The 16,452-nt window shown below is 46.9% G+C and overlaps 1 protein-coding gene across 28 annotated transcripts in view; it reads right to left on the bottom strand.

The window, feature by feature from the left end:
- FRMD4A (FERM domain containing 4A) overlaps window positions 1–16,452 on the bottom strand; it is a 586,106-nt gene that overhangs the window by 76,091 nt on the left and 493,563 nt on the right. For all 28 annotated transcript variants that reach the window (XM_070601150.1, XM_070601129.1, XM_070601151.1 and 25 more), the window contains 2 exons: window positions 16,256–16,313; window positions 12,098–12,184 (listed from right to left, as the gene is read on the bottom strand). In XM_070601150.1, coding sequence (XP_070457251.1) covers window positions 12,098–12,184; window positions 16,256–16,313 — 145 coding nt within the window. The remainder of the gene's footprint in view (window positions 1–12,097; window positions 12,185–16,255; window positions 16,314–16,452) is intronic.

The following is a 16,452-nucleotide window of genomic DNA, read 5'->3' as shown; positions in this document are numbered from 1 at the left end:
CTGAATGAAACTAATTCCTTCAAAGGAGCCCCTAAGTCCCCAGTGATGACCCTTCTCCCTAAGAAGCCCCCCTCCTAGCCCCTTTAGGATGGTTGGCCTAGCAGGGGCCTCCTCTGGGACCTGCTGCGGGGGTCTCTACAGATGACAACTGTCCTCTCCTAGCCTCACAGCTTTGGGCTGTCATGGCCGAGGTGCCTCAGGGGGATGATCTCTGCTACTGTGTGACCCCGCAGTCTTTCAGTGTCGGCTGGTGAGAAATCTGGCCAGTGACCAGTTTTATATGGTTCTTCAAACCCTACAGCTACAAGCATCAACTCAATGATGTATTTAAAGATACACACGTGAGTGCATTCCCGCAGAGGAAATTCACTCAGCTCTGACTCCTAATGCTTATTACAGGAGGGCTGGGATTCGGTTTCCAGTCAAACAAGAAGCCTGGAAAGACTGACATCCAGAGCTCCTCTGGCTCTTTGCCCTCCCAATAAAAGGCCAGGACAGGAACACTCATCACCAGGAGGCTGGGTCCAGTCCAGGCGTGGGGAGCCCATGGACCACATTCGATGCCCATATATGCTTTCTAAAATGATAATAAGGATCGGTGAGGAGACTTGCAAAACCCTGTGTAGCACCAGAAACACCTGTTGGAGATGCCAGAAAGACCTGGGTGTTTGGATAGTCTATGATTTCCCTGGCCAGGGCCCTCTGGAGTCTACCCAGTTGCTGGCTCAGCATGGGACTGTCATAAATTATGCTATCTGTGGATAATGACACCACTGCACAGCCAGAGCTGCAGGATGTGAAAATGGACGTCCTGGCTGAGACTTTAAATTGATCAATCTCATTACAGTGAGTGGCGAGCAGACCACCCAGGAGAGGCAAAAAAAAAAAAAAAGGCCAAAAGCCAGTTCAACAGGTCACCATGCTGGTTCAAGAGGCCACCATGTGGCTTGGTTTGCCTGTGGCAGCCCTGGTTTATTTGACAGGGTGGTGTAATTATTAACCAGTGGCTTACTTTCACTCTCAAAAGTGCCCTGGTTTGGATATTAAAACCCTACGGTCACAAAAATATGAATACTGTATGATTCCACTTCATATGAAGGTCATAAAGGAGTGAAATTCACAGAAAAAAAGTAGAATGGTGGCGGCCTGGGCTGTGGTTTAATGGGGACGGAGTTTCAGTGTTGCACAATGAAAAAGTTCTGGAGATTGGTTGCACAGCAACGTGACCATACTCAATACTACTGAACAGGAGACTGAAAAAAGGTTCCAATGGTAAATTTTATGTTATATGTATTTTATCACAGTTAAAAATTTACAACCTTATGGTTTAGATGTCTCTAAAACCCCTCACCCCCAGTTGGAGTATACAATGTTTAGGAAGGGGGGGCCAGCACCATGGCCTAGTGGTTAACTTCAGCATGCTCCACTTTGGTGGCCCGGGGCCAGTTCCTGGGTGCAGACCTACACGACTCATTGGCAGCCGTGCTGTGATGGTGACCCATATACAAAATAGAGGAAGATTGGCACAGATGTTAGCTCAGGGTGAATCTTCCTCAAAAAACTCCAAAAAACCACTTTAGGGGTTGGCCTCATGGCCTAGTGGTTAAGTTTGGTGCACTCCACTTCGGTAGCCTGGGTTTATGGGTTTGGATCCCAGGCGTGGACCTAGACCACTCATCAGCCATGCTGTGGCGGTGACCCACATGCAAAATAGAGGGAGACTGGCAACAGATGTTAGCTCAGGGACAATCTTCCTAAGCAAAAAAATAAGCAAAAATAAAAAATAAATAAAAATTAAAAAAAAAAGTTTAGGAAGGTGGAAACTGAGGGAGAATTTTAGAAGGAGAGAGGTGTGCTGTGAGCTTCCCCACCCAGAGAGGGAAGGGAGAGGATGCCTTCTTCTGCTAAGCTAGGGTCACCTGGAGAGCTTGACAGGTGTCTCCCAAAGTTAAGGGACACCCAAGACGGCCACATGACTCCTGCTCAAGAAATCTAAACCATGAGAAGTGGGCTGGCTTGCTACTGTCAGATGAGCTGAAGGAGGGGTGGAGCCCAGCTGGGAGAGGAGAGAAGAATGAACTTTAAATCAGCTTTGGAGCTTTGGTTGTGATAAAGGCCTGGACACTAATTTCTTAATAAATTTTATTTTGCTACGTAAAGTGACCATGTGACTCTGTATTACCTGGGAGTGGTCCCAGAAGTCATGAGCCTGCCTGCATTTTTATCAAGGGAAGAACACATTTAAAAGAACGGTGGGAGATCAAAGAAATTTGCCTTTTGAGTCCTAGGTGGTCAATGTTCTCGTCAGAGTAGCAAAGTCTTTGGGTTTTAAGGCAGAAAACCCAAATCTGTTCATAAGTTACTACCGGTGTGGGGTTCCTTCTGGAGTGGGCGAGGCTATTGGACAGTTGTCTGCAGAGGTCTGGGATCCAACAATAGCGTATGGTTTTGATTTGCTTCTTCAGATTGCATCCACGGTCAACGGGGCCCCCTGAGTAGTGGGAATCTGTTTCCTTGAGCTATTTAGAAGCTGGTCAGTCTCAAGGGGGCTGCTGGCCTGTCTGGCTGGGTGTTCATTTGCATGCTATAAATACCGAGCATTGTGTTTGAGCCTACTATCCTCACAGTCAACGTGGCTGTTTCTGTGGCCTTCCTAGTGCAGTCCCAAGTGCCTGCTCAGGGAGGCAGGACAAGAAGTCAAGAGCAGGCCTTGCTGTGGGACGTGGGTGAGCCCGGGAGACCTCCCCCCAACAGAAGAGACAGATGCGTCAGCAAGTGGAGGAGAGTGACTTCAGTCATCTAGGTGGATCTAGCTTGGGCTTTGGCTGAACTGGAGAACAATCTGAGACAGATAGGGGTCTTCTATCTACTTAGAAAGTGGCATTTTCTCCCTCCGCTACCTTCTTCTGGGAAAATGCTGATTTTCATCCTTTCTTTTATTAATTACTCCTTTCTGGCTCTACAAGGAGCTTGCCCCCTCCTTCCTTCCTCTCGTTTCTAGTCTCAAGTTTCTGTCAACCTCAAGATTCCTGATTGTCTATTATCAACCACCTTATCATTGGGGAAACTGAGGCCCAGGGAGGTGACTCATCTTGCAGAACTGGAGCTAGAACTGAGATGTCTTGACTAGCAGGCCAGATATCTTGGGTGTCTGAGGCCAGATATCTTGGGTGTCTGAGGCCGGGGCAGGAATGTCACACCCAAACGGTGATGGGAGGCCTGCAGATGAACACAACCAGGAAGCCAGGGCCCATTTGGGTGGGATCTTCAGAGCACAGTGTACCCTCCTCCAGCAGATATCTCCAAGCATGTCACCCCGGGAGAGATTCGGACCTGCCTCTCCTCAAGGGATAACTCCATCCCTCTCCACCTGCACTTCTGCAGGGAAATTACTCTCATTTAGCTGCTCTCTACGGATTCTCCACCTGGATGGGGTAACGCTTTGATTTTCTGCTCATAGACATCAGCTTCCTCAAAAGTAACAGTCTGACACCAGCACAGGTACCATGCGGACAGTTTCAACAGGAATACAAGTTGGTGGCCTTGGAGGTTTGCCTGACTCAGGACCAGGCTCCGAAACGGCCTCCACAGGAAACTGTGGGAACCAAGGGACCCCAGGTTCCCAGATTCAAAGACCAAGAAAAAGTGAATCCTCTTAACAAAGAGACGCTGTTTGTTCTTCATCGTGAAGCCACCTCTCGTGTTCAGTATAAAAGAAACTGTAACGCTATTCGCTCTGTCGAGGGCAACAGCCCTTTTATCTTGGGGAACAGGGAACTCTTTCAGATGTAAACATATTCAAGATGGAGAAAATCAGGCTATTTCTTGTGTTTGAGAGTCTCCACAGATATAGAAAGAGAGGCACAGAGAGTTTAAAGAAGTTAGCGAACCTTTTTGGAATATACTAGAAGTCAGTTAATAGCACCAAAATTCCTCTTTGGTTGAGATTTTGAGATTTGCTCTGGGCCTTTGAGTGGGTATGGAGGCCACTGAACATCTTTTTTTTTGAAGGGGTAACTTCTCTAAGAAGGTACTGGATTTTAACTCAGACTAAAATATCTTCACAACAACAGAACCACGCAGTGGGATCACATAGAAGGTTCCTTGCTACCTGTGTGTAGAGCAGTGGTCCTCAAAACACAGTCTTATCCAAATCACTTTGAGGGCTTTGTGAAAACACAGATCACCGAGTCCCATCCTCTGAGTTTCTGAGTCCATAAGTCTCAGGTGGGGACTCAGAGTTTGTATGTCCAACATGTTCCCAGGCGATGTAGATGCTGCTGGCCCAAGGGCCACACTTTGAGAACCACTGCTGTAAGAGCTACTGGGCTGCCTGACCAGCCTCTCCCTTCAGGACTGAAGGACTTACTCTCTTTCCAGGAGTCATCCTCGCTGTAGAGAGCCACCTTGCTCAAGGGCATGACCCGTTCCCTGAGGGTCACCTGTATCTAAAAATTGGTTGATGCTGGGGATAAAGCTCAGCCCCCAGCCTCCGGGCAACAGCTCTGATGGCTCCTCCAGCTTCAGAGCTTTGCCCAAGACGGCATCATAACTCAGCTTCTCTCTCTACCTGGTGCTGCTCCTCTTCCCCATTGGCGTTAACCCCCAAGGACTTCCCGACACACTTCGTGCATATGAACCCATCTCCGACTCTGCTTCCCAAGGAGCCTGACGTGCAACACTCTCAGAAGGAGAGAGTCACTTAAACATCACCTCCTTGGAGAGGCCACTCCTGGCCATCCACCGCCCCTCCACTCTTCCTTATTCTGATTGGTTGTCTTCGTAGAATTCAATACTCTGACACCATACATTAGAGATTCATTTAATGTTATCGCTTGACTGCTCCCCCCACGAGACTGTAAGCTCTGTGAGGGCAGGGACCTGTCTCTTCCGTTTGCTGTAACATCTGCAGGGCCTAGAGCAGAGCCTGGCCACCACAGGCATTTGGTAAGTCTCATACGTGCACCACTGTATAGGAGAGGCTTCCATATTCGGCACCCTCCACAGACATTCTAAAGGGCTAATGCAGTGCTTTCAGGGGATTGCAATTCCTGTATAGGATAAAGGATTGGGATTCCCACCCCAAAGAGAGAGAATTCAGCCTTGGCCAACACTGGTGCTTGGAGAAGAGGATGTCTAGCAATGATACTTAGAGAAGGGGATCTTAGTTTTGCTCATTTTCTTTCTTTCTTGGAGAGCTGTTTTAAGATGGCAGACTCTGGTAACTGTCTATGCCCCTCACCCCCAATCCCCATCTCCATAATCCCTCCAGCAGGCCTGATCCTCAGCTGGGAGGCCATCCCCCCTTGATGACCCATGCCCAGGGCTTATCACCCACAGGCACTGAACCCTTCTAGGTCCGCTCAGCAATTAGTGACATCTGAACCACTGCCAGGGGCCAACTGGAGGAGGCCCTTTGATCCAACACCGTGAAAGAGCAGAGGCTGCAAAATGCTAAGAATGCTACATGTACTAAGTGGAGCTGTTCCTCCCCGTCGTGCACAGGATGTGGTCCCCAAAGGAATACAGAGGATGGAATGAGGGAGGCACCCACCCAGGGCCAGCCAAGGCAGAAGGCTCAGCAAGCCGAAAATGAATCAAGTGCATCCAAACAGGCTGAACAAGAAGTCAGCAGTGCACTTATTGGAGCGCTTATCCCACTGAATAATTTAACAGGCTGACTCCACTGGGAGTCGGTCCACAGTTAATGGAATATTTCCTGTAAATATGATTTTGTCTTCCTGTCTCATCATCTCATACAGTTCAAAAATCTTTACTAGTCTGGGGAGGTGACAGTAATACATCAATTCCCTGAGCCAATGCCCCCACTTGCGAAATACTCTTAGGAACCATAGGAAGCTCTGCCCGCTGCTGGAGTGGGGACACAGAGCAGACCATTTACTCTGGCTCCTTCTTCTAATGTCTCAGAGGGGACCCCACAGGGCTCCTAATTGTGCATCTAAGTGTACATAAAAGCGCCCCTAATTGCACATCAAATAAATAAGTAAATGCTGTCTGCAGAATATGTAACAAGGACCACACTGCCAGCCTTCCCCGATGGGGAGATTTCATTCAATATGGGCTGCTGAGTGGGCTGCAGCTGTAAACGATGATTTACAGATAGTGAATGTTCCTTCTAGGGAGCTTTCTGGAGTCACATGTTTCCCACTGTTTGTTCTGTGATGCCGAGAGCCTCAGATACAGCCTGTGGGAGAGCTCTTTATTCTACCTCTCTCGGCGCCCCATTTGGGAAGCATTTTCTGTTGCCATTTATAATGGCTTCTGATGATTAGACGGCTGGTCGCAGGTTTGAAGAGTACAAACTACAGCGATCCAACAGAGAAGGCAGCTCAGCCGGGCACTGGCGGGGAGGTGAGTCTTGAGTGTGGGAGAGCTTACTCTCCCAACGCCTTTGGTGCTGCAAAGAAGGGGACGATTGTCCCAGAGGTCAGAGCTGTGGGACTTTCTCTGGCTTTGATCTAAGGAATGCAAGGTCCTCCTCTAAAAGAGGGAGTCCTATGTGACAGATTTCGGCCAGCCTTATTTATCTCTGCCCCACGTGACCCTGGTTCTGTGAGAGTTAATAAACAATGCCTCTTCCATATAGAGCATTGAATTTTCATTCAAATGTTCTCAGGGCAGCCAGAGGAAAAACTGCAGCTTGTACCAGCAAACCGCCTGAAAGCGATGGGACAGCCAATCCGAGGCATGTCACCACGGATGGTCACTTTTTGCAACTGGCATTTATTCTTTTTCGATGGCTTAGGTCTCTTGGCTTGGCCATAAATGCAAATTAAGACAAAGCCAGAGATTGACTTCAAGTGCCCAAATGCCAATCTGACAATGCTTCGTTATTCCCTGGAGCCCTGTAACTTGGAAAATAAAGGACCTCTTCCTTACACAGCGCTCCTTTCTACACACGCAGACACATGCTAAAATACAGTTTGGTAACTAGGAAAAAATAGGGTAAAGTAATCTTTGCAGCTGCAGGATTTTCTTTTGCCTTGACCCTGTGACCGTCGTCCTTTTTCTCTCACCATTGCTAAACCAAGACAGACATACAGATATTCCCATCCCCATTCTCTGACACCACATTCACAACTGCTCATAAAAACTAGCAAACTACAACCATGGGAAAGAGGAGAAGCGAGTTGAGATAACCAAAAGGGATGTTTCGAAGTGTTATATGGTGTTTTAGTCTGAACAAGAGCACAGGAGGGAAGAGGCAGGCAGAGAGGGAGAGGTAAACATCCCTGGGTGAAGGAGAAAAACAGGATTTACTGGGAGTTGATGGGGGAATTTAATAGCTTATAAAAGATTCCACAACCCATCCTCAGACACCGTTTGGGTTTCTGCCTGATCTTTTTAAAAGAACTCATAGACGCAAGCAGGGGCCAATGATCTGGGGCGTATGGATGTATTGTAGACTGCAATTTTTTTTAAGTCCTATTTGCTGATTTTTTTAAGGGCTCTTTGGGGCTATTCTTCTGCACATGTAGTTCTAAAATACTTCTGAAGTTGGCCTTGAGCTTCTGAATATACACAAAAGCCAAAATGCCATCTTCAGTGTCCCCACCTGTCTAGCTGATCCTGACACGTGTTCCCTGAGGGCAAAGGAGCTGGGTTTTTTTCTGACAAACATCAGCAGCGTGCATTTTAGGCTGTGTTCCTGCAAGGTGAGGAGCCCATTTGTTTAGGAGGTCTAGGTAGCAGAGAGGCGCGTGTGGTTAGGAGGAGGTTAAAATGTTCTCTCTACTCTACCTGGGGCACCCTGTGCTTTATCTCCGCTAAGGCCCCCAGGGCTTCAGACTGAGGATCAAGCAATTTAGGGTAGACTCTGCAAACAGGATGGCAAACTGCACCCCAACCAGAAAATTTGGGACAAGCTACAGTCCTGCCCATTTCTAGACAGCAATCAGCTACTCCCCGCTTTTTTGGTAAGTCATCTGGAAACACTTGAGTAGATTCTCAAAGGAAGGTAGTAAGCTCCCTGGCTGTGTTAACAGTTTGTTGATGCTGTTAGAACGGTGCATATCAGAGGATGCCTCTAGGCCCTCCAAGGAAAGGGCGCAGGCTCGCCCCTGCCACTGCCCCTACTTGAATGTTGGCTCATAGTATTGCGGTGCCATGTGACCCAGCTGCCGTAACTGGGTCAGAGTGTGAGGGAGGGCCCCTGCCTGGGCTGGAGGTGCAGCTGTTGCTGCAGAAGGCCTCCAGGTGCACAGAACTGGGCACCACTCCTGGTTTCCTGAGCATCGCTGGGGGCCCACTGTAGTGGCGCTCTGCCTGGCCCATGAGCAATAGGGTGTGGTGCCTCCTGGAGGCCCGTCCCTCACACGGGGGCTGGCAAGGCCTTGAGCCTGGTGCCTTGGGACACCCAAGCTCTCTGTGTGCAGAGGCAGGGCCAGACACACCTGCTGAGCCTGGCTGACCCTCCCCAAGTCTGTGTTCGGAAAGGAAGCATAGATAGCTGTGGTGGTGGTCCCCAACTCCAGCCGCAAAGTTCAGCAGCTGAGTGAGATGGGGGTGAGTGGGACTGGGGGAGACTGGGGCATCTATCCATTCAAACAGTTTCCTTTGAGTTTCTGATTTTCAACTGAGGTTAAGAATCACTGGCCTGGAGCCCTAAAGACAGACTTGGGGCACTGTATATACGACCTTGCATTGGTAGCCGTGCCTTGTGGATGCGTCTCTGCAGATTCACAGCTCTGGAGCCAGGGAGCGCTCTCTTTGCCTTCTCAGAGACTCACGGGTGCCTTACTTTTAACAAAGATCGCCTTTTTATGACGGTGATGATGCTGGGTGTGAGAAGAAGGAACAGGCATCCTGCCTGGGTCTTCTCGCAGCTGGGACTTTACCACTATGGCTAATCTCTGGTTTTGCCTTTAGCTCCCATCCTAGGTGGTAGCAGAGATGGAAACCCCTTGGGCTAATGAAAACTGAGGCTTCTCTTCCTCTTTCAGAGGCCTGTTCTTAATTTTAGATTCAGCTCATACATTCATTTCTTAAAGAGGGCTCCCCAAATTATATAAGGGTCAGGGTCCACACAGCCTGGTCCTGCCCCTGTGACTCACAGTGGATGTCATGGCAGGGAACTGAAGTCTTCTGCTCAGGGCCACTGGTAACTTTTCCGGTGAGTTGAAGGCCTCTCCCTTTCCTCTCTCCATTCAGTATCTGGTTCAGTTATGCTCTGGAAATTCTTGACACTCTTGAGCTCCAATTGAATACTCAACTGTCTACTTGTCACAGCTACTCCCATGTCCCATCAAGCCTAAAACTCTGCATGGCCTAAACCAAATTTATTTCCCTTATATCCCATGCTTTCGTTGATTAAGAAGCCTGGGAGTCATTCTAGACTCCCCTCCTGCTCTGACTGCCACCCTCTCCCCTCATATGATCGACCAATCACATCTACCTTCTAAATGTCTCTCCTCCACTTCCCCTTCTCCATCCCTATTACTGATGGCCAACCTCAAGCCCTGACCCGTTCTGGCCTACACTATTGTCCTGTGTTCCTCCAACCCACCTCCACACAGCTGTCAGATGATGCTTCTATGACCACAAAAACCTGATATGGCCACTCCGCTGCTTCAAATGCTCAGTGGCTCCTACTGCCTCAAAGACAAAACCCTCTTAGCAAAGCCTTCAGGGTTCTGTGAGCTGGCTGTTGGAATCTCATCAGCCTCCTCTCCAGCTGCCCTCCTCTCCACCTACGTTCCGGTCCCAATGGTGTTGTGTGCTTTCCCATCATGCCATGCGCTCTCCTTCACGGAGTTTTCATGCACGCTGGTCTCTCCACCTGCGTGCCTCCCCAGCCCATTTGTCCATCTGCAAAACTGCTGTTCGCCCTTTAAGACCCAGCTCCTACTTTGCAGCCTGTGAAGACTTTTCTCTCCTCCTTCACCCCAGTTGATGACTCTGTCTTTTAATTTACCTCTCCCCGCCCCGCCCCCGGACCTTTGCTGTAGCTCTTGGGAACACTGATGCAATCATCACATATCTGTCTCTCCTGGATAGCCTGGGCAGGCGTTGAGGACGCGATGTGTGCCTTATTTATCTCGGCATCTTTTGGTCTGCTGGGCGCATAACAGGTATGCGATAACGTTTTCTGAATGAATGAGTGAATGAATGAATGAATGAATAGAGACTCTGATGGCTTGGTTGGAATAGACTTGAGAATGCCAACTACTTCCTCAGAGCCCACAGAAGCATAAATTATTTTAACTAACAACTCAGTTTGAGTAGAGCCAATACCGTGAATAAATCTATCGACCTTTTAACATTTTTAATCTGTTTACCTGAAGAAGTTCAAGAAATGGCAGTAAATTCTCTTCTTCAGTGGCTGATTATCACCCCTTTGGCTTCATACTTTTCCTTATCGCGAGAATTGCTATAATTTCTCAAGTCCTTGTGATGTTTGCACTCTGCATTTTACATGTATCAAATGCTATCTCATTACCTCTTCAATCTTCATTAGCACTTCAGTTAAAGAAATAAAATAAGCCCAAATATATTAATAAATTAAACACATATAAATACTTGTTAGCATGTCTTTCAAAATGCTTAGAAGGAGAGGAGAATTCAACTGCTGGATCTTAACGAACTCTGCTGTAGATCTCAACTGTCCATGTTGGCCTTGGTCTTCCACCAACGTGGGCATCAAGAGCTTGAAACATTGTACCAGGATTTTGTTAAAGGATCTAGGAGTATTCTTGGCTCTTGCAAGCAGAAAAAAATGGCCAGGCAGGTTGAAAAGAGAGGACAGTTGATGTAAAAAAGGAAGCTGGAGTGAAGCGAGAACTCAAGAAAAAGCACAGAAACTTACAAAGGCCATAGAGAAAGAGGCAGAGGGGAAGAGGGAAGAAAGAGACAGTGCGGAGCGAGCATAGACCCTGTGACCAAGAAAAACAAAGAGGGGAAAAATGAGAACGCAGGCTCCCATTCATGTCTTGCCGCATATAAATAGATCCCAGGATGGTTTTGGAAACAGCCACACAAGAACACGCCTCGAACAGCGAGGTTCCTACTGAATTGTTCCCAAGGAAGAATCCCTCTGTCATTTGCTCAGGATCTTTCCTTAGAACTTAACTGACTGACCGATCAATTGAGTGGAAATCCTCCCCAACACGGGGCCATATTTTTTTCTATTTAATAGAGGAGCTGGCTAAGGGCAGATGTTAACTGGAGAGACTACCATAAGCTCGGATCTGTGGTGTGGATTTCAATCCTGATCACGGACAAAGAAGCTTGGAAAGCCATCTGGAATGACATATGGGCCAATATTGCTTTCTCTCTCCTAAAGCGAGCATGGTTTTGATAGACTTTTAATATGCATTTCAGGGTCTGAACGGCATACCGTCTCTCCGTTATTCTCTGCCAGAGGATCTGAATGACGGCTCTCGCCTCAGAGATATTTTTCCATTATAATTTTTCAATTTGTTCTGGTCTAAAAAACGTGTGTAAATGAAAACAGAAGATTCAAGCCCGTCGCCCCCTTCAAACATTCTGTTTTCTTCACCATGACTCTGCAAACTTGTCTCTGGTTCCCATTCTTTGTGGCAAATGACCTTATTTTTTCCAGATTTCTGATCACTTCTAATACACCATAAAACATTTCTGGATTTGCAGGAGTGGTTCTCATTCTTCTTTATTTTTTACCTCTGTTTGACCTACAATCTCTTCTTTTAGCTCCCCCCTCCAAAAAAAAAAAAAAAAAAAAAGCAAACCTTTGGGAAAACTCAGATTAGCCTCAGGATTCAAGAAAGTTCCCTCACTTGCCTGAGTGTACAGCACTGAGGGAAATTAAGGAACAGGACAGTCCCTCCAAGTCCTTTTGCTCATCTGCTTTGGGAGAGCAGAGCCAGGCTCCTTACCTTAAATAATTATAACAGCTTAGGTTTCCTTAGTGACAGGGAGAAAAAATATTTACCCAGGGTGCTCGGACGGGATTACGGCAGTGTAATTTGTATACACTCAAATTAGCAGGGGAATGGTGAGCCCAGAGGCCTTCAGGCTGCAAGAGTAACATTTTTACTCTTCTCCGTTTGCTCCTCTCTCAGGCTGAGAGCCATGTGCCCGCAAAGGAGAGCACACCTACCTTCCTCGGCTTCACTTTATCGTGGTAGTCATACTGGAAGATTCCTTTGTAGCTCAGTCCCAGCCACCATGGTATTCCCTGCTTGTCCTAGGACATCAAAAGGAATATGGGTTAATATAGGGCTGGAGAAGATAAACAGGAACCAAGAGAGCTGTCCTGGGTCATCTGAAGACAAAGGAAAATGCAAATTCCTTGAAATGGATGGCGCCCACCTCTCTATGTTTTACCTTAACAGATATGCCCCATCATCAAGGGAAGCTCGGTTATGGGAACAGGTGACACAGAAAGTGCCCTGGGCTGGGGACCCAGCTCTGTCCCTAGCCAGCAGCACAGCCACGATCCTTTCCCTCTGTTTGAGTAAGTAGCGAATACCTTATTCTTTGTTCTAAGGCTTCAGTTTTTCAATGCTGGGCCCCTCACTCCCCACAAGGGACAATCTGAGAGATGTTGAGCATGCTAATAAAACGACCTTCTGAGCAGAGAAACTCATCGACTGTCAGAGCTAGAAGGACCCTGAAGACTATGGAAGATGACTCCTCTGAAAAATTTGTTTTTAAAGATTTTATTTTTTGAGAACAGTTTTGGGTTTGCAGCAAAACTGAGAGGAAGGTACAGAGATTTCCTAAATACCCCTGCCCCTACACCTGCCCAGCCCCATTAGCCACATCCCTCACCAGAGTGGTACATTTGTTACAACTGATGAACCTACACTGACACGTCATCATCACCCAAAGTCCATGGTTTACATTAGGGTTCTCTCTTGGTGTTGTGCATTCTATGGGTTTGAACAAATGTATAACGACATGTATCCACCATTACAGTGTCACATAGAGGAGTTTCTCTGCCCTCAAAATCCTCTCTGCTCTGCCTGTTGATGCCTCTCCCACCCCCTCCCAGCTCCTGGCAACCAGTTTTGCCTTTTCCAGAAGGTCATATAGTTGGAATCATACAGAATGTAGCCTTTTCAGATTAACTTATTCCACTTAGTAAGCAGCATTTCAGACTCCTCTAATTTGAAAGACAAAGAAATCAAAGCAAAGGGCCCATCCTACTCTACTGGGGACCTGCCGTTCCCCCTGCAGGCCAATGGCAGTGTGGGGCAGGCAGATGCTCACCCACCATGTGGTACTGCTCACCTTAGAGGACAGTCAGGTGCTGGGCAGGAGTGTGTGACTCAAGCTGTCAGGCAAAGCAGCAAAAGTGAAGCCTAGACATTCCGGGGACTGACTTAGAAATACCAGGTCCCTCTATTTATTCCTTTAACAGAGACCTCTGGCCACTGGATTGTAGTTGAATCCTACATTCAAGTAGGATGACTCTGAGCCGTTAATTAAAGCTCCCAAATGCTAGGAGTAGACAGTGGGCATGTGAAGCAGCCTTTCCCTAGATTTGTCCTAACTGCCACATCTACGAAAAATCTAACACATCCCATCCTAGATGTCCTGAAAACTCAAAATTGGCTTCATGGTTTCAAATATTTATGGGGCATGACTTATTTCAAGGTAAGCACAAAGATAAAAGGCAGAAGAAATCAATTTTGAATTTTTAGAAAAGTTTCAGGGTATATAATTTCTTAAAACATCTTTTTAAAGGTATAAACCCCCTGGAAATTTCCTGTGTGTCCTGCAACAGTTTCAGAGAACAGGACAAGAGGAGCCCCAGTGCTGCTGTAACTTCAGACTGACTAGGTGAGAGTTGTCACCACACGATAAAAGATGGCATCCATGAAGCCACGAGGTCACCAAACAGTGACTCTGGATACAGTTGGTTTCGGCTTGCTTGGAGTCATGTGCTTAACTGCTAACACCTGGAGAGTCCAAGAGCCAAACACTCACGTGTATTTGGCGCTTTGAAAATCTCAACGTCTGCTTCTGGTCTCTAACAAACTGCAAAGAGCATATTTCTAAAGTTTTATTGGAAGGCAGAAAGTGTATATATCAGAGGCCACCTTTTTGTCAAGATCTAGGGTTGACAAAGAACTGGAACACAGGTTCAAGGAAGTAAAAGGCTAGACGAAGCCTCATCTCAAAGGCTCTATCCATCCGTCTACCAATCCATCTATCTCAACAGTCTAACAAGCTATGTCAATAGCCTTCCAATATCTAGAAGACTTTTGTGGGTAGCTGGAGAGGCAAATTTCTTAATCTCTACTTTAATTATGAGCAACAGAGGTGAGATCAAACCAAGGACAAACAGCAAATCAGAGGATGTAGTCCAGGAATTCCCGAATTCCTGGTTCCCATTCTTTTTTTTTTTTTTTTTTGAAAGATTTTATTATTTCCTTTTTCTCCCCAAAGCCCCCCGATACATAGTTGTATATTCTTCGTTGTGGGTTCTTCTAGTTGTGGCATGTGGGACGCTGCCTCAGCGTGGTCTGACGAGCAGTGCCATGTCCGCGCCCAGGATTCGAACCAACGAAACACTGGGCTGCCTGCATCAGAGCACGCGAACTTAACCACTCGGCCACGGGGCCAGCCCCCCTGGTTCCCATTCTTGAATGTAGACCCCTTTGCTACACATCACCACAGAATATTTCCATAATTGAGAGTAAGATTTGCAGTTTGGGTCCTAGGAAATGCCTCTCATAATAATGTCAGGAACTATTGTTGCAACCTTATGTTTCCTTTAGGGTAACAAGATGACAAAATGAAAATGGGCTCTACAAGTCTTGCTAGCAGTGTGTTGGAAACTGGCAGACGGCACAGTGGATTCTGAGTTTCTCTTCATGAACAATCCAATTTTCTTTTGGGGAGTTGACTACCCACTGACTCCAATAGCCACTTCCCAAGGCACAGCCTTACATAGGGATAGTGTGCTTAGAAGATTCCCTTTTTCTCATACGGGATAGGAGACAGCCCAAAAGGCTAGGTCACACTCCTCATGACAGACTACAGGTTAGGCTTGAGAAGGGCAGGGATGGTTGTGATGGTTCTATGAGTTCTGCGAATGATGGTGAAGAGGCATTAAGAGCTTCCACTGGCGGGAAGAACTTGGTGGGACACGAGGGAGAATTTAACCGATGGAGGCTTTAAAAGACCTGAGCTGAGCTGCTGAGTGGGACTGGAGTCCATAACTGGGCTCCACAAATACAGTTCCAAAATTTGTTCCCATCATGGAAATGCACACCTCCAACTACTCAATTCAATTCTCAATAAATATTTACTTAGGTCTACTATGCCAGGCACCGTGCTGGGTTCTGGGAATACATAACAGAATACAACACGCAGTCTTTGCTGTCAAAAGACTGCAGTTTAGCGGAAGATACGGGCAATTCAATGCATACCAAGGACATGCAAAGTGTTGTGCAAGCTGCCATGGGTGACACAAGATGAATGAAACATGGCACATGATCTAGTCTAAAGGAATTAAAAATATAGTTGGGTGGAAACATGGCAAAAGAAATTGGTAGAAGAGCGAGAGAATCTCAGGTTGGCTGGTAGAACTGTCTTGAGTCTAGAAATGTTTTCTGCTCTTTTTGGCTGGACTTTGGGCAATGACAAACTTTTCATGTTGGGGTAAATTAAGAAAGGAGAAGGAAGGTAAGCTATCCTTTCTCATCATAGAGAGGGCACATGGGAACATCAGTATCTATTATTTCAAAGAAGAGATCCCAGTCTGGGACATGATGGATAAAATGAAACAGAATTTAGAATGGGGTCCATGTCATACTGGATCGCCATCACAATATTTAAGAAGATGGATTCTGTCTTCGTAAATGCCCATGTACTCAATTTGTCAGCCTATCATCTTAGGGCTTCTCCTCAAAAGTTGCCTCCATGGCATTTGACCACCAAGAAAAACACTGTCAATCCTGCTAAAGGTTTTTGTTCTTTACACTTCCTTGTATTTAGAGGGACTCTTCCTACTGAGACACTACAGTCCTGATCTCCCAGTGTTCTTCTGAGAATGAGAGGAAGTAAGGATTTATTGTACCCACTTCCCAGATGGGAAAGGGAGTTTTGGAAAGTACCGGAATCAAGTCTTATGTCCCTAGGGGGAAAGTTCCACTGCCCCAACTCCCCCTAGCGTGCGGTCTTCCCAACCAAGTCCTCACTCACCCCCAATCCCCAAAAATGTCTTCAGTACGATCAAAAAGAAAAGTGAGAAGTTTTGTCTTGAGGGCAGAAATGGCAACCTTCACTAAATGAGTTCACCTACCTTCACGGCGTAATAGTGGACCCCGTAGGTTGGGAGAGACTCTACGATGCTCATGTAGCTGGAAAGACAACACACACACATACAAGGGTGTTATTCGGCAGAACTGGTATCATATACATATTTGTGTGTGTGTGTGTAAGAGAAAGTCCTGAGGGTGATTATTTACTTGAAAATGAAATGGAACCATCACCCCCTGG

Source organism: Equus przewalskii, chromosome 30, assembly GCF_037783145.1.
Source record: "Equus przewalskii isolate Varuska chromosome 30, EquPr2, whole genome shotgun sequence".
In the NCBI taxonomy this organism is placed as follows: Eukaryota; Metazoa; Chordata; class Mammalia; order Perissodactyla; family Equidae; genus Equus; species Equus przewalskii.
This window is presented reverse-complemented; position numbering and strand designations above follow the sequence as displayed.